This window comes from Megalops cyprinoides, chromosome 21, assembly GCF_013368585.1.
Source record: "Megalops cyprinoides isolate fMegCyp1 chromosome 21, fMegCyp1.pri, whole genome shotgun sequence".
In the NCBI taxonomy this organism is placed as follows: Eukaryota; Metazoa; Chordata; class Actinopteri; order Elopiformes; family Megalopidae; genus Megalops; species Megalops cyprinoides.
In genome coordinates this window covers 7,956,103-7,973,769 of record NC_050603.1, presented here as the reverse complement: position 1 = coordinate 7,973,769, position 17,667 = coordinate 7,956,103, and the positions used below count along the sequence as shown (strand labels likewise).

Genomic DNA, 17,667 nt, shown 5'->3' with positions numbered 1-17,667 from the left:
TGTCTAACATAGCTGACGTGTCATGCAGATGTGTGGCTGGATGTTTCAGAGAGCAATTCATATCAAGAGCCTTGCTCTACTCAAGACTTCATATTCTAACCTCCAGCCACCTGATCTGTTGGCCATGATTATTTTTTTTATTGTGTTTAAAATTTAGAGGCACCTCACCCTTTATTAAACATTACTCTTTCTTTTGATATGTGATGTATTGGCATTTATTTTTTGTGTCCTGAATATAATAACATTGAGAAAATCATTCGAGAAGGTAAAGTATGCAGGGTATGGTGACAGAAAGCTCAGAGACAGACTTTTGCCAGCTAGAGAGTGGTCTAACTAGCTATATTTTACTATGAGAGCAAGGAAATGTGAGATAAGGACTTGAGGTGAGTGTTGAGAAATGGAGATAAGAAGACAGCAGAGATGCAGACCATCAAAGGTCTTCTTAAGTGAAAGTAGGGGAGAGGGACGGACAGAGAGAGATATAGTTTGTGTGTGTGTGTGTGTGTGTGTGTGTGTGTGTGTCTGTCTGTCTGTCTGTGTCTGTGTGTCTGTGTATGTGTGTGTAATTCCCCTTCTGAGGACCAAACACTGGGGGACTACGGCACACTCCACGTCCATGAATTCCATCCGTCAGCTGGCTTTGAAATTCTGTGACGCGGTGAATAACAATACTGTAACCTTTAAGCACCTATAACGTAATTTACTGCTAAATGAATTGTGTCCCTGAGTAATGTTGAGCTCGCTGTGATTTAACAGAGTAGCAGAAGCATGGTCCTGCCAACTGAGAGATATTGAGATCTTCGCTGCTAATAACTTGGCAAGAGCTTGAATAATTTAGAAAAACAGGTTTCATATTATCCAAATTGACTAGTCGCAAAATGAAATAAGATGTACGGTGACAAATTGACGCTGCTGAGTCAGGGCGCGCCAAGATGGTGACATCATGCCCCCCTAATGGCTTCCTGTTCGTAGACCTGCTCTGGGGGGTAGAACACACTCTTCATTACCCCTCCTGGCTGTTTTTTTCCTGCCATATACAACATACACCTACAAGGCACCCCTCACAGGGCACGTCAGGATTTATTCCGAGTGCAATACGCCTTTAAGGAATAAAGGGCAGGTTCGTGAGGACTGCAGAGAGATGTGTCAGAGTTGGAATCCTCTGCAGTAACACTCGTCACATACGCGCAGACATTGAGAGGGAGGGTGTACAATATATACACACTGACACCGAAAAGGAGAAAACCTAGAATAAATGTTATGTGTATATGTAATATATGCACTGACACAAAGAGGGAATCTTACTGTAGAATGTAAATGACAGACAGAAAATGTGTGTGAGGCAGAGACAATTTGGCAATTCAGGAAACTTACAGAGGCTGCATGGGAGAAGCTGCCAGCTCACTGACATGGGGAATTCTGGGAGGCCAGGGAGCTCTGTTGGACAAGGTATCAGTCCTCGTACAGGATAGCTCAGGCATAGGGGGTGGTGTGCACCCCATGTCCTGGGGAGAGACAGTGAGAGAGAAGTTTTCAGGTTGTTGTAGTTTACAAATATTTCCGCCGTTTGGCTACAGGCGTTGAGTTGCCAACTTTATTTGTTAAATACATAGATGTAACAAATGTGAATATGCATTAAGTTCAGCTAAATAACTAACGTACCTATATTTAATGAATGTCCAAATGGAGTCGTTTTGAACAGGCAATGTAAATCGGTCCTGTGGAGAAACGACCTGCTTGAATGAAATGTTGGGCTTCCGCAGGATGGCCAGAGATGGCGCCTCTCACGCATTTTACCGGTGAGGTCAGAGGTGAAAGGTTACTAGCAAGATGGCAGCTGCCAAACGTGTGCTGTATGTTGGTAAGTTACGTTAGTTAGCATCTTCTTTTTACGCTTCATTTCGGTTTGGAGAAATTATTTGAAAACAAAGTTTATACATCGGTATCTATACGTAACAACTAGCTAGTTAGTTAGCTTGTGTAAGGTCAGTTGTATCTAGCTAGCCAGAGTAGTGGCTAGCTGCTGCGCTATCATTAGATAGGATCTGTGGCATACATTGGCGCTTTGTTAGGTGATATTTTTGTGTGTTCGTGTAGCAGCAAACAGGTGTTTCTTTGTTGAAAATGGATAGTTCGCCAGTTGCATGGTAACTAGCTGTAACTTTGTGGTTGTATTGTGCAGGTGGCCTCGCTGAAGAAGTCGACGAAAAGGTTCTGCATGCTGCGTTCATTCCGTTTGGAGACATCACTGATATCCAGATACCGCTGGACTATGAAACTGGTGAGAAATCAACCTGCTGTTATTATCGGACGGCTGATATTACCTAGAGTTAACTAACATTAAAATATTGTTCAGTCATACAGTTGTTTGTTGTCAGTCGTATTTTGCTATCTGTTGTCTTGTCATTTTGAACGATCTAACAAGACTGAAGATTGAACTTTGGAAAGCTATCCGGCTCGCTAGCAGTATCGTTTTTATGTGTAGCTAGTGTATGTAGCAAATTGTTGGTCGCAAAGTAACGTTGTTGCCTGATTCAACAACGAAACATTGCTGCTGTTACCTCTTTCGCTTCCAGAAAAACATCGAGGATTTGCCTTCATCGAGTTCGAACTGGCAGAGGTAAGCGCGTGGAGTGCTGCTTGCGGGGTTGCTGACGTTAAGCGTATTTACGAGATTTGGCAGACCATCTAGTAAGCATCGAGTTTGCATTCCTTTCGGTTCCTCAAAGTAGTTCAGCTGGACAGACCGCTCTTTTAATTATTTGGTATAATCTCGTTTGTACTCAGATTGTTGGAACTGCTTTGAAGTAGTCGACACCCAATCAATCAGTTTGTACTCTTGTCTTATGTCTAACGTATCTTTTCCGTCTAAATCAGGATGCCGCTGCAGCCATTGACAATATGGTGAGTACGTGGAAAGTTATTTAAAAAGATCTGTCTTGTGTTTACCAGAAAACAAACCTTACAGACTTGTGTCACAGTTCTCGCATGCTCTGGCCAGGTGCCTACAGACCCAGGCAGAAATGCCTACGTATTTAGATAATTGTATTGTCTCTGTATTGAGTCTGTGTTGAAGTTCATGCCTCTGTGTATGTGTGTGCCCCACAGAATGAGTCAGAACTGTTTGGCAGAACAATCAGGGTGAACATTGCCAAGCCCATGAGAATCAAAGAAGGCTCCTCTCGACCGGGTGAGAATTTGGACCTGCTGGACCATGACCCATCTGTTGTGCAGTTGTATGCACAAAGTTTCTCAGCCGCTACAGGGTTGAGTCCTAACATACAGGCACTGTTTTATGACATCACAGGTGTTTGTCATGCAGTTGACCAGCCAATATTCTGAGTACAGTGAGCTGATGAGTTATCAAACTGACATAAGGAGTCTGTGTAGCATAAGGCCCTAAAACACCCCCCCCCGCCATATGATCTGTCGAATCACACGTCCTGTTCTGATCGGTCAATTCGTCTAGTGTGGTCGGATGATGATTGGCTGAAGAAGTTTTCCGGGAAGACCACAGAGGAGGCAGAGGGGGCGGAGCCTGCTGGAGAGGCAGCCGGTACAGAAACACAAGAGGTATGCAGAGTCAAGGTGCTGCTGTAGAGTTTTGCTAGTGCACTGGTTCAGTGTGCTGGTGATCAGGTACTTAAGAGTGCAGGGCTATCCTGTGTTGTGCTGAAGTCAATACCTGGTGATTTTTGCTGAATGTAATTAAGATTCTTGCTGGAGACGTTTATGCTGCTGACCTCACTGATGTGATGTTTCTGCTTCGCAGGGCGAACCTCCTGCCAAGAAGGGCAGGACCAACCCCCAGGTCTATATGGACATCAAGATTGGAAACAAGCCAGCAGGACGACTACGGTTCCTGCTCCGAGCTGACATCGTTCCCATGACGGCAGGTAAGCACCGCCCCCTTCTGTGTGTGGAAAGTAACACTGAATGAAGCTGTCAGACAGGTATTGCTGCTATCATTTTTTCAACTCTGAATACGTGATAGCGGTCGCTACACAGAAGTGTGAGACCTTTACATTAGTATTTTTTTATTTGTCCCTCTGTGATTTTGTTGAGGTTGTTCTAGTGTCAGTTGGTTGTTTTAATGGGAAAAAGGTCTGTCAAAGATCCTGTATTAGTGATAACCAAGATAGCAGGCACAAAGTTCAGTCATCAGTGAAACTATACACTGCCTGCTTTGTGGGTTCAGATGTTGACTCCCACTCACTTCTTAAGATGTTAAGAAGTTTAAATCTGGCATTGATTTTGGTAATGGAACATTCTGTGAGCATCTGTTGAAAGTCTTTGGACCCCATTCTTCAAATGTAAAGTTCTGTCCTTGTTCTCTATTACTAGAACTATGTAGGCTCAACAGTTTAAAAAGTAATTGGAATTTCATAGTTGGACCAGGATGGAACCCAGAGAGTGTAGTTATAAATAGTCTCTACGTCTGATATCGACCCACAATGCCTCTGTGTCTCATGACAGAGAACTTCCGTTGCCTCTGCACCCACGAGAAGGGTTTCGGGTTCAAAGGCAGTAGCTTCCACCGGATCATCCCGCAGTTTATGTGCCAGGGTGGAGACTTCACTAACCACAACGGCACAGGAGGCAAATCTATCTACGGACGCAAGTTTGATGATGAGAATTTCGTCCTCAAACATACTGGCTCAGGTACTGGGACACTACACTCTGATGATTGTGTCTTATGAAAATGTTGCAGCTCATTGCATTACATTATTATCATTTAGCAGGCACTCTTATCCTGAGTCACTTACAATTTTTTCTTGATTTATACAGCTGGACATTTATTGAGGCAATTGTGGGTTAGGTACTGTGCCAACAATTGCCTCAGTAAATGTCCACCTGTATAAATGGATAAAATTGTAAGTTGCTCTGGATAAGTGCGTCTACTAAATGAAGACACTCAGTGTTTGATTTGAAACGCCTTGAATTTGAATGGTTTGATTTGAACATTTCCCCATGCTATCATTTTAACAGTCACACATAGCAACTCCCCTGATATTTTATGAAATCTAAGAATCCATCAAATACCGGGGGAGTTGATAGGTAAGGAAGATGATAGTATAAACTCTCCTCAGTCCAGGCTCTTGAATTGCGTTGCTATAGAGACATGTTTTTGAGATGCGTTTTTGCTTTCTGCTGTCTCTGCAGGGCAGCTCTCCATGGCCAACTCGGGCACCAACACCAACGGCTCGCAGTTCTTCATCACCTGCGACAAGACGGACTGGCTGGACGGCAAGCACGTGGTGTTCGGGGAGGTGATGGAGGGCATGGACGTGGTGCGCGCCATGGAGGTGAGGGAAGCTGGCGGTGTAGCGTGGTGGTAAGGAGTAGCGCTCCTAACCGAAAGGTCGCTGGTTCGATTCCCCGAAGGGGGCGGGGGACTTGGAGGGCATGGAGCAAAGCAGTGAAAGTGAATCTCCATATATACTGGACACTCTGGCACTGTCCGTTTCTACAAACGCCCCTGTTTGTTCTGACTACTTCATACAGCTGATAAGAAACTGACTTTTTAGAGACAGTAACTGCTTCGTCAAATGGTACAGTTTCCAAAACCTGCACTGGCAACATCGAGGTGACGTTGCTGACTTTTCTTTTCAGGCTCAGGGCACGAAAGACGGGAAGCCCAAGCAGAAGGTGATCATCTCAGACTGTGGGGAGTATGTGTGAAGGGCATACATAAGGAGATGCGCCCGTTACGGCGGTGCCGTAGGTCCAGTATGCTGGGTGCGGGAGTCGCTTTGGCAGACATTATAGCTGATGGGGGCTGGGTCAGGATTTAATGGTTTGGAAAGGGAGACTGTTGGAGGCACTAGCAGTGCGCTGCCAAACCCAAATGGATCCGGGTCACTGCCCCAACCGCAGACCTCCCTTAGCATTTCAGGTGTGCATCTAGAACAGAAACCTTTTCACTCAGTGTCCTGTGTGTTTATACCAAGGCAGTGATGTAAATACATGTGAATACATTTTTTACGAAGAAAACCAAAGCGCCTCTGTGTTTGCTTTTGTGTCTGTTCTTTTTTTCATTCCTTTCTCGAGAGTAATTCGATCCCAAGCCCTGTAAATGGCTACCTCCAGCTTCCAAGGGGGTAGCTGTATGTCTTTCGCTTCACCCTGATGTAGAACTAAACCGCAGAATAGCTGCCCTGTTGTTTTTATTGACTTGAAAATCAGGATTCATGCCCCCTCATGTTACATTAGATCCTGCCAAAAAGAACCATTTCCGCCAAAGAAGCATAGAGTGGAAGCTTTCTGTATTGACAAAATGGGCAAACTGAAGTTAGCTGAATGATGGTTTCTGCCTCTTTTACTTCTGGTGGTCTTGGCAGCTTTGCTAGCTGGCTAATTTGCTCTCTGCTGAAAGGAAATGGTGATTGTGTAACAGGTTTCTGTTCTCTGCAGACTGCAGAGAATGTAAAATTAGGCATTCTTACAGACTGAGCCCTGCTGTCCCCTCTTGACCTAAGAAAAAGTGACTTAACAAGTGAGGCTGATAAAGCCTCTCTATGAACTAAAAACAGGTGGGGATAAAAGCCAGCCTACTTTTCCCACTAAGTTTGTGACAGTGGCTGTGTAGACAAGGGGACTAATCAGATTGTTAGTTTTGAGTCAATGTGTCTTGAATGTTTCTTTAAATAACACACAACATGCCATTTGCCTGTATTTGTTTTATTAGTTTTCAGATAAAAGCAGACAGAAAAGGGCCTTGCCCACATCGATATACAGCACTGTAGCCTGTACTGAGATGAACTGGGCCTGTACTACACTTTTAATATACAACATTATATGCTGTCCCTTCTTTTTTTACAGTTTTATTTAATAAACTGTATATCATTAAGTAGTTGTGCCCATAAGCAGTTCTCCTGAACACATTTAGTGTCAGTGTGAATCTACCTTGGCTTGGCTTTGGCTGTGTAGGGATCTTGAAATAAAAATTATTCTATTATATTTTCCAAGGTGGTCGACTAACCTGAAAGCAGCTTGATGCATAATGTTTTAAAGTCAGCCATGTGTCTTGCAGAAGTGCAGCTTTGCAGTCATATAGCATTATCTTAGCTTATCAAAATCGGTTTTCAAACCAGATGCTTGGAACACCTCCAGAGCCAGAACCATCCCGTGTTTCAGTTCATCCCGGGTTAGATTACCTTGCGGCTTTATTAGTAGGGTAAACTATACTGAAAGCGCAGCTAAGAATACCATCGTCTAGACAGTCTACTACTATTGCTTTCTGATCACTGAGGAAAAAGCACTAAAAATACCTGTTACGACCGACTAGCTTGGCTTGCCGACATAATACTCTTCTCACAGAGATTAACGTTTTGACAGTATAATTGTTCTGTTAAAATGTCCTCTAAATTAGCTACAGCAGTGATTTCAGCCAACCGTTAAAGCACTTAAGTGATCATGGGGTTATGGGTTATTTCTCGTTCTTGATTCAAAAAAAGATGCTGAGATGTATGCTTACATTTAATGATTATTCATGATTCTTTCCAGATCTACACAGAGCCACTGTGAGAACACATCAGGGTTCCCATAACAGTCAACCCACCCTCTGGCCAGCTTGAACACCATACCAAACAAAATAAAGCACTGCACCACACTCATCTCCCTGTCCTGCAGGCCCCATCCCCCAGTTTCAGTTGATATAGCCATACAGGCCGCAGCCATTTTATTTCTAGTAGCTGTGAGATTCACCAAGCTGTTAGAATGAAAGCGAAAAAGGGTTGAAATAAATGCTTCAGCCGCAGGAAGTGGGGCTTCCTCTACCACACACTCTCACTTTAAACACCCTGCTTCCCTCCTCCTCCTGGGATTTCTTTCGTAAGACTTGTCTTGGAATGCACTATAAAGAGATTAATATTGCCATTAATATTAGCGTAATTACTGTAGATACATACTGTGGCCTCCCTACCACTTGGGGGCACCAGAGGAATCCCTTGCACCACTCCCCCCTGGCTTTGACCTCACCCTCTGAAGCCCTCAGGGCAGGAGCTTTGAGTCACCAGCAAAATCTACATCCTTGCTTGCCCAAAGTTCTTGCCCGTGGGTCACTCCTCGTCAGCTGCCTCTCTTTTTGATTCTTCTGGTTTCTGAGCCAGAAGCTGAGGACCTGGACTCGGGAGGGCTGCTACCTCAATGCCCAATGAGCCAGGATCTTGCTCCGTGTCTTTCCTTGTGGATATTTCTTCCTATGAAGGGGTGAACAAAAAGTATAATCACCATAACTATTCTTCTGGATACAGTGACATCACAACTTGGGGTAGGGCTTGAATGGTGTTACGCTTACACTCACTGGTCTGGAACTGTTGTTAGCCTGGTCTGACACTTGTTCATTTAAACTGAATGGTTACACTTATGTTCTATTGTGATGGAAGTTGCTCTGGATAAGAGCGACTGCTAAATGAATGTAATGTTATGGAATGGTATCCCCACCATTTGTGTACTCTTTATTCATTCCAGAAACCAGATTTGCTCGTTTAGAAGTGTTGACAGTTGAAGGCATGGATGTAATCATAGAAAAGTTTCCCATATAGCGATAGCTGTAGGACTGCATGGGGATAAAACAACTCACTTGCTCAACAAACTCTGGTGCCTCGACTTCTTCGCCATTTGAGTGGCAGCTAGGGCTTGGCACTTCGATTCCATGGCTCTCTAGAATAGCAGCCTCTGTGGGATGATGGGAAATTTATTGTTCGTTACACCTCACAGATGAATCCAATGTAGAGAAATGCACACTGTGAACTTACCCGGGGTAAGGAGAGAAGTGTCCAAGATATGTCCAATAAATACAATGAAGCCACAGCTTTCACAGAATGAAGGGTGTGTATCTTTTATCTTTGCATACAGACAAGGTAAGACAAAGGAGAGTGTGTATCATGTACGAAGAGAAAAAGCCTGTGACCACATTCACATTTTTGACGAATGTTACAACCATCTCACCAATGTTGGCCCGCCTCTTCATCTCCTTCCGGCGATTGGCGAACCAGTTGTACACCTTGAGAGCTGTGACTCTCTCAAACTCTGACAACTTGCATCCTACGAAATGGAAAAATGGCAGTGGCTGACAGTGAGAAAAACCGCATTTCCTCTGATCACCTGATTGAATTTAAACTGATTGTTAAAGGTGGCTCTACCAAATTCAAGTCATTTTGAGAGGCAATTAATTTCCCAAACCAAACCCTCACCCCCACAGGAAAACTGGTCATTCCACACAAAACTGTCTTCAAATCATATCTGCGAACTTGAATTCCACAGGTGGCAATGAGCTGTCCCACAGAGGGGAAAAAAGTGTAGGAGCTCACCTGGTTTTTGGATCACAGAGTTACACGCATTGGCGATCTCCTCTCTCCTTGCTTCGTCAGGATACTGGTTCTCTATGAAGAAACTGAGAAAGCACAGCTGGCTGGTCAGAGGAAATGTGATGGAAAGCCAAATCCCCTGAACTCAAGCATACCAGGAGCAGTTGCGTAGTGATAAGAAAAGCCCTGATAAGAATGACGCAAGGAAAACCACATGTATCATACAATCTAGCATGTTGCTTCCGTCTCCACCTCAGATTAAAAACTGAGTTTGTTCTTTTTATCTTGTTTAGATTAAATATAATAGTAGGTGGTGGAGGCAGAATTGCCAAAAAGGGGGCAAGTACAGTATAAAACAACATCCACACAGCAGGGTAGCAAAAAAAGTAGCACACACCCTTTATACCTAATGAAAGAATTAACTTCCCAGACTAGTGTTCGAAGTGTTCAAAATGGAAATAGCTTTATTTACATGCGTTCACATTTGAAAATGGACCAATCTGTGAAAATGCACCTTCATTACATTTCTGGGATTATCTGTTGCAGAGCTGAAATGAGTAGTTTGTATTTGTCCTGCGTAAAGCTGATAGCGTAGCAGGCAGAAGAGTGGTTTCAGCAGTAATGTCACTCCCTGAGACTTGGTTAGCTAGCGTTTTTGGCATGGAACTAGGGGAACATTGCCTTTAGCTCAACTGGTGGTGATGTTCGGGGCATAAGAATTTAGTTGGGCAACAAGAACAGTGGTTCAGATCTCATTTGCGGAGGTCTCTGTCTATATTCATTAATTATGTATTACTTCAGGCTGCCCAGCTGATCAGATTTAACTGAGGGAATCAGTCTGTTCACAGTGGAGACCAAGAGGCTTCTCAGAAACCCCAGTTTGACAGGACTATTACATAGGAGAGCGCACAATATAGTTGTAGGAAAGTATTTATTTACACTACTGAAGTTAGTCTCCTCATAGGCAATATCATTTGTGCCAAACGGTAGAAACTCAGATTGCCCATACCTGCCATATCTTTGTCAATGTGAGCTGTGGAACAGTGGCTTTCAAAACAAGGTTAAACTGACCAGACTGTTAGTTTCTGAGTGACACATTCATGAGATCATTCCCAGGCCCAGTGACATGTGATTGGCAGCTGATATTGAGGGCCTGTGATTGGCTCACCTCTCCATGATGGACTGGCACTCCTTCCTCCAGGTGAAACGGCTCCCCCTGCGCAGCCGCAGGGGCCCGCCCCCCACCCCATTCCCCCCGGGACTGCCGCTGGACCTCCAATCAGGCTCCTCCTTTACCAGGGAGCGCATTGACAGTGTTGCGCCTGGTGGGGGCAGTAGAGAATCCAAACTCACATTCCACACTAACCAATCACCCGGACAACAAGCAAACTCCTGTGTTAACTATACTATGTACGTTCCACATCTTGCAGGTTTTACATTAATCTAAGGCATCAGGTTTATTCATTTGCTGACAAAAAAAGGCCGTCAGACAGACAGGTGAGTGAGGACGGAATGAGACCCCTGGGCTGTTACCTGGCTGTGTTTGATGAGCAGAGTACCACGGGAGCAGTTGCATCAGCAGCTCTCTCTGTCTGTTCCAGGGGTTTTCCGTCCTTGTCCTGGGGACCTGTGTGTGCTGGTTTTCGTTCCATCGGAACCCTTGATTTATTCGGGCAATCAAAAAATTTGTTTCAGTGACCAGGGGCGTGTTTTCTGTTTTTTGTTTTTTTTTTTACGTTACAACTGTAACTAATGTGATCCAATTAGGAAACAAAGAAATATCACTGTCTGTACCAGCAATTGTTTGTGAGAATTTCTGTAATTTTAATCAATTACTGATAAATATGCTGAAATGCACTTGAAAAGTTGTTGATATCTTTGGTGTTTCTACCCCACCAATGAGATAAATCCTTACAGATAACTGCTCAAAAACATTTACTGATAACAAGCGTTCAGCTAAAAAAACAGCAGTTTAGGGGAATTAAGAGCCGTACAGGAACGAAAACCAGACATGGGAATCCAGGACTAGAACTGAGAACCAACCACTACTCTATGCCAGGCTGGCCCTGGAGTGCTGCTGCAGAAGTCCTGATTCACTGATCATTTAAGATACTGTACTAGTCAAAGGTTTGGACACACCTGATTAAGATAACGGGAAACATGCGTTCAAAGACATTTTGATCTAAAGGTTCATGCCGAAATGCTTCAAATTTGTTCCTTAGACAAATATAAATAGTGACGTTGATGCATGAATGTATGTATGAATTTCTTTCCAAAAAAAAAGTAATTTTAAAAAATATTTTTGGCTATTTTAAAGATTCTAAAACTTGGTTGATGGTTTTGATTTGTTGAAGACTTTTTTTTGGTCACATAATTCCATTTGTTTTCTCGTAGTTTTGATTGCCTTTACTGTTATTCTAAAATGTGGAAAATAGTAAAAACAAAGAGAAAAGAGAAAGTGTGTCCAAACATTTGACTGGTACTGTACAGTTGTGCTCACCTCAAAGAAGAGGCCAATTCCAGCGTCCGAGACAAAATCCCCAATTCAGCTATCTCACTCGAATCATGCCCCAGATTAACTGGATAAAAACAATCTTTGCCTCTCTGCTTTAAGAGGTATGCGCTAAGAATTTGGAACATGAAGGAGAACTTAAATACACTAGGGCTTACAGCAGCGTTATGTCAACATCCTTGAAACTTCCTTCAAATGGGCACAGTTAATGTTGTGTTACACTCCTGAGGTTACTGTGGCAAGGAAAAGTTAGCAAGCTAGCTAGCTAGCTATCTGACTAGGTCAACATGAAATAAACCAAATTTTAATATAGTTAGCTGAGTGACTCACATATGCAGTAAATTAGAAGCTATTTGCTCTTTATATTTTGGCTGAGCAATCTAATATAGATAGCTGTCTAGAACTAGTGTATATTTTTCTAACAACACTATTGCTTGTTTTATTAATGAGATAGATTGCCAGCCATGTAAATGCATTACATAAATTGTATACATATGTGGCATCTGGGTATACTACATTGAAAGTACTTCTATCATTCTCAGCAACGTGGATACTCTTACCGATGCTCCTAGTTACTTCAGACCTTACAAAACTACACACAAATTCTGAAAGCAAATCCAACACACTAATAGTTAAAAACATTTTATGAAAATGCAACCAGAATTTAGGGCAAATTCACTTCTTCTGATAAAACTGTATTCCTTTCCAGACTGCACGGTAACACCACTGTAAATCTATAGCTGACCCTGACAAAGCCTGAACCCATTCCCCTGTCGCTAAGCCTATTACTAGGAGATTCTGTGGGGAATCTCAAAAAATATATATCGGTTGATTGAAATAACAGCCAAGGTGGCAGGAAATGCTTGCCTCCCATTAGTGCCAGGACTGAGTGTCCCAGGATCACAGGGATCGATTACAAAAATCACAGCCAGACAGCACTCCAGGTTTGTGTCACCCCCCCACCCCCTAGTATCTACATGGGAGGACTGAGTGATGCTCACTGCAGGAGCCCCAGAGCTCACCTGGGTTGTTGCGCTCCAGCAGGTACCAGCGGTAGAAGGCCCTCCGCTTGGGGTCACTCATTTCTAGGCCCTGCTGCAACAGCCACTGGGAGATGTAGCTTTGGCTGATGCCTGTGGAGGGCAGGCATCTGATCAGAACATGTACAAGCCTGGTCTAAACTGCCGTAAACCAGGTTGTTTTTTTTTTTTTTACATCCTTGTTCTGGATGAGGGTTCATCTGGCGTTTTTTTAAAACAGATGAAATAGGATTATAAATGTAGCTAACGTTTCAGGTAAGCTACAATATTTCAGCAGAGTTTTAAAAGTTGTGATTTGATTTGTTGAAGTTGAAGCCTCATCCCACTGACAAGGCATTATAAACACACCTTTCTCCCTGCAGCACTAGATACACTTTAATTTTTCTAAATAAAGGATTCCGCACAGTTACATTTAAATGAGTAAAATTCAAAATAAACTGACCAAAACTGCCCCATAATGAACCATGTCTGAGCTGCTCGCGCCTGAACTGTGAAAGTTTCTCAGACAATGGTCATGAGTTTAGCAGTGCTGGGGTTTAACTGGTCACAGTACCTGTCACCTGTCCTACGATGGCCTGAGAGATCCTCCTGTTGTTAAGGAAAGCCTTGATTTCCTCCTTCACCAGGTTGCTGTCCCTCCTAGGACAGGACACACACACACACACACACACACTTTGCTCAGCACAAAGCTATGTAAAATGTAATGTGCTGAATGTCGCAGCTCTTACCCACTGAATCCTTAACCACCTCTTTGCCATGTTGCCTCTACATGACTGACCTATTTCAGTGCTTCATGACTACCAAGCCTCCACCAGGAAAGTTAGCTATCACTGTCTAGTGTTATGTTATTGTCATCTATTCTTCAAATCTTAAAAGGAAAATTGCTTGGAAAATCTTGATGAGTTGTTTATTAACTTTAAAATACTCCTCATCCAAATTGACAGGGTAATCCAAGTAATCATTGAACTGATACATGCTCTACAACCCTCCATTTACAGGGATCTGTTTGCCAATCAAAGCAAACAGAGTGACAGGCTCAGGGTTGACTGAGAGCCCCTTCAAAAAAACGCATGCGCGGCAACGACTATAAAACGGCATATCAAATAACAGATATTGAGGTTCTCACGCAATGCATCTATTGAAATCCAGTAGATATACAGAGGGTAGCGCTGTGGTGTTAGTGCTCTCAAAACATCCCAGGCAAGAGCTCACCTCATGTACTCCTCCACCTTCTCCTCAACATCCCATTCCTCCTCTCCCAGGTCGTAGTTAAACGACCTCTGACCCCCGCTGGTCGGGTACAGCGGCGGGGGGGAGGCCTCGTAGCTGTTGCTAGGCGACGGGGAGGTTTCCAGGTTGGGGGTCTGTGTGGTGGCGGAGGTGAGGGAGGAGGAGGAGGAGGAAGATGGGGCGGCGGCGGCGGAGGGGGCGTTGTGGGGTGCCGGGTGGGCCTCGCAGTAGGACGGCCTGTGGCTGGAGTCCAGCCTCTCCAGGGACTCCAGGGCCTGCACGATCTGTGGCTTGGTCAGCCCGGAGAGACGCAGGCGCTGCAGCAGGTCGATCTGCTCAATGGTGTACCGCGGCTCCACCTCGCAACACTCCATCCTGGCATCTGAAGGGTTGGCAGCAAAAAAACAATAAATGTTACATCCAAGAAGGGGAAAAAAAAGAACAAAATTCGCAAACTGCTCGTTTTGGATTCTGCGATCTAGTGAATGTGATGTGTGGTAGTATATTTGGCTTCCCTTGTCTTGTCAGGTTGCACCAGTTAACTTTTGGTAGGGCTTGAATAGCGTTATGCTCACACTCACTGGTCAGGGAGTGTTGTTAGCCTGGTCTGACACTGTTGCTCATTCAACGTGAATGGATACACTTACGTTCTGTTGTGCCAGAGGTCGGTCTGGATAAGAGCGTCTGCTAAATGAATGTAATGTGATGGAACCTAATGTAAATCAGGGCCACTTAAGAACAAAGAGCCCACAAGTCAAAGGGAGCCAAAAGCAAAGACTGAAGCAACCAAACCCTTGATGCATACTGCAGCTAAATCTGAATGACACTTTTCATGTAAATAATAATATGACATGTTATATTGTAACATAATTATAATGTTGGGTGAAAATAATCAGTTATAAAAAACAGAAAAGAAAATATAAACAGTTAAAATTTTCCATAAAGATACCACAAAAAACAATTTGGCACATGAACGTATCTTGTAGAGTAAGGGTCTTGAAGCAAAATTTCATTTCAACAAGTTTGTAAGTTATGGTAATTTAAAGTGACCTTACAGGGAATTTTTTACTAGCCCAGTCTTTTTTTAATGTTGATTCTAATATGACTGTTCAGTAAAAAGAGAAATTCTAGTCTTGAACAGAGAATAGAGACAAGAGACGCTCTTGCCAAAAAGCTGGATCATTCAGAAGATATAAAAAGATTTTGAAGCATCTAATTTCAGGCTTTGAAATAGAAAAATGCTGGTTCAGAAAGAGGGTATTCTTACTAATTCAAAACCAAGGTCTGGCAGATTCTCCTCAGATTGAATGCAAGAAGTGGAGAGCTGGTACAGACATGACCTCATAGCAATGCCACAGAAAAAAATGATTCCATCTCCATTTTCTACCTCTTTTAGATTAAAAGAAGCACCCATATCCATAACAGAAAATACTGTGCAATTTAGAGGAAGCGTGCACTGGGTTTTAAAGATAACTACTGAGAACAAAATTCAAATTTTCAAAGTTTGTATAGCAGAATTAAGACAAAGAGAGTGTATTCCAGTGAAAGAACATGGTATACACTCTGTGTGTGTGCCTTGCAAATCACAGATCAAGCTAATGACTGCGGTTTTAATGATTCCATTTCAGCTACTGAATGGAATAAAACCCTTCTAAAGTACTGTTATTGCCCAGGTATTGTCTGCTGAACTTATTACAGTGAATATTACATATTACAGTAAAACTATATGTCGCAAATTTGATCATTTGACAAGGTCATGTCAAAATCACTTTTTTCTCATTGTTTAAAAAAATATATCTGCAATTACTTTATATATCATTGACTCACTCATTCATTGACATTGCAAAACTGCTACGTGGGTGAGCCACTGGGCAATTTGCCACTTTAAACTGCCTTGCAAATATGAAATAAATAAATAAAAAATTCTAGACACCTAAGTGGGTTCTAAAAAAACCTTTATTAAGTTTGGTGTGTGAATGTGTAGGTCTCTGAAAACTGATCGTCAGCTTCACGTCCCTGCACGGTCACACCACCCAACATAATGATCATAGAAATGAATAAAATTTGGAGCTTTGAAAACAATATTCAGCGAAGGAATAAAAAAAAAAAAAAAATCTAATAGCAGACACGTAAACGACAAAGTGTGACATTCCTCTTGTCGAGTTAAATTATGCTTCTCACGTCAAATGTTGAGAGAGGCAGGCTGTGAACCCCCGAGACTGATGACGGTACCTGACAGCTGTGGGGACAATCGGCCCGTCAGGAGCGGTTCTGTACGTGGGGCCACAGCCGGAAGACACCACTGTCGCATGGCTGATAGGAAACCGGGGGAGTGAAGTGGACAGGACAATTGGCTTAGAAACTATATCACATTTAAAATAGCAAATACTGACCGTAGGAAACTTGAGATAAGACATAAACACAGCCAGCAAGCCAGTTAGCTAGCTAGCTAGCCAGCCAGTCAGCCAAGTATTTGGTGTGTGAAGTCAGCGTATATTATTAGATAGCTAGCTTACGTTAGGTAGTACTAAGTACTTTCTCGTCGTTTTTTAATATTTATTAGCTAACAAACTAATGCTTGGCCGCTCTGAGAACAAACTGTTTGGTGTTCACCCAATGTACATCTGTTTCCACTCCCGGCATCCCCCATTGTCTGTGGTACAGCTGTAATAATCGAGTTGCCCGTCCAGCTATACTAGCTGCAGCTACCTGGTTATAGTTGCTAGCTTGCTTGCTAGGTACATCATGTAATAATGCATGCATGCACATTATGCGGCTAAGCTAGCTAGCTAGCAGAGAAACCACTGTAAATGCATTATAATCCAGAACAAACAATGCTTGTACATGAGGGGCTGGTAGCTTTACTGTCTATGTGGATAAAATATATCCAAGGACTTCCCTTACCTCCCTTTGCCGTAACCGCAGCCGGAATGATGGTTTGTTCGGCAGGCGAGGCAGTCGGGAGAACTCCCCTGGAAATTTTTGGCCCACTATAGACCGTGCACGGCGTCCCACCTAGCGTAGCCGCAGCCGGCTCTCACCGCCGCACGGTAATTTGGCGACAGAACAGGGGTCGTTCCCACTAAATGAAGGTGACAGCGAACAGGGTCACATTGTCCCGGGATGCTGCTGCAAAAACAATCGTGTCTCCGAGACTCCGTTTCTGTCTCTGACCCCTCACCCTCTCCTGTCCCGAGTTGATGCAGGAAGTACTTGGTACGCCGGGAGGGAAAATCAAAAGTTGAAAGAGGAGACAAAAGTTTTCAGCTAACTAGCAATACGGCATAACTAAGGTAGAGGCGAATATAGAGCGACCATCAGCGGCGGGTTTGAGATCAACGCCGATGATCTAAGACTCAAGAAATGTCAGACACGAACAGGACACCTTACTCACAGTTATCCATATATTCTGTATATGCCAGTATTTACGAAAATAACTGTGCCACAACTGACACTGGGTTGACACCAACTTACAGGAAATACATTTCTCAGCACTACCTCACACACAGTAAACGATACACTGTTTCAAACGAATTAAAGCCGCAGTTTCCTCTACTCAAGGAACTGTGGTTTA

The 17,667-nt window shown here is 43.4% G+C and overlaps 2 protein-coding genes across 3 annotated transcripts; one reads left to right on the top strand and one right to left on the bottom strand.

Annotated features, from left to right (window-relative positions):
• The first annotated feature begins 1,824 nt into the window (after positions 1–1,824).
• On the top strand, positions 1,825–5,950 carry ppie (peptidylprolyl isomerase E (cyclophilin E)). The gene is made up of 10 exons (XM_036555652.1): positions 1,825–1,861; positions 2,183–2,281; positions 2,577–2,620; positions 2,878–2,904; positions 3,109–3,190; positions 3,470–3,573; positions 3,773–3,896; positions 4,477–4,662; positions 5,164–5,306; positions 5,614–5,950. Exons 1-10 carry the CDS (start codon positions 1,831–1,833, stop codon positions 5,680–5,682), a joined length of 909 nt encoding a protein of 302 aa, XP_036411545.1. The 5' UTR covers positions 1,825–1,830; the 3' UTR covers positions 5,683–5,950.
• A 723-nt stretch (positions 5,951–6,673) lies between these two features.
• Positions 6,674–17,282, bottom strand: zgc:91944 (uncharacterized protein LOC436941 homolog). 2 transcript variants are annotated; one of them, XM_036555632.1, is made up of 11 exons: positions 16,998–17,282; positions 16,326–16,406; positions 14,076–14,475; positions 13,417–13,502; positions 12,846–12,956; positions 10,845–10,970; positions 10,480–10,633; positions 9,315–9,397; positions 8,953–9,048; positions 8,585–8,679; positions 6,674–8,201 (listed from the first exon to the last, which is right to left on the bottom strand). In XM_036555632.1, the coding sequence occupies exons 2-11, from the start codon at positions 16,402–16,404 to the stop codon at positions 8,061–8,063; spliced, it is 1,371 nt and encodes a 456-aa protein (XP_036411525.1). In that variant the 5' UTR covers positions 16,405–16,406; positions 16,998–17,282; the 3' UTR covers positions 6,674–8,060. The 2 variants fall into 2 exon arrangements, with proteins under 2 accessions (XP_036411525.1, XP_036411526.1); XM_036555633.1 differs by lacking the exon at positions 16,326–16,406.
• Positions 17,283–17,667: the final 385 nt, after the last annotated feature.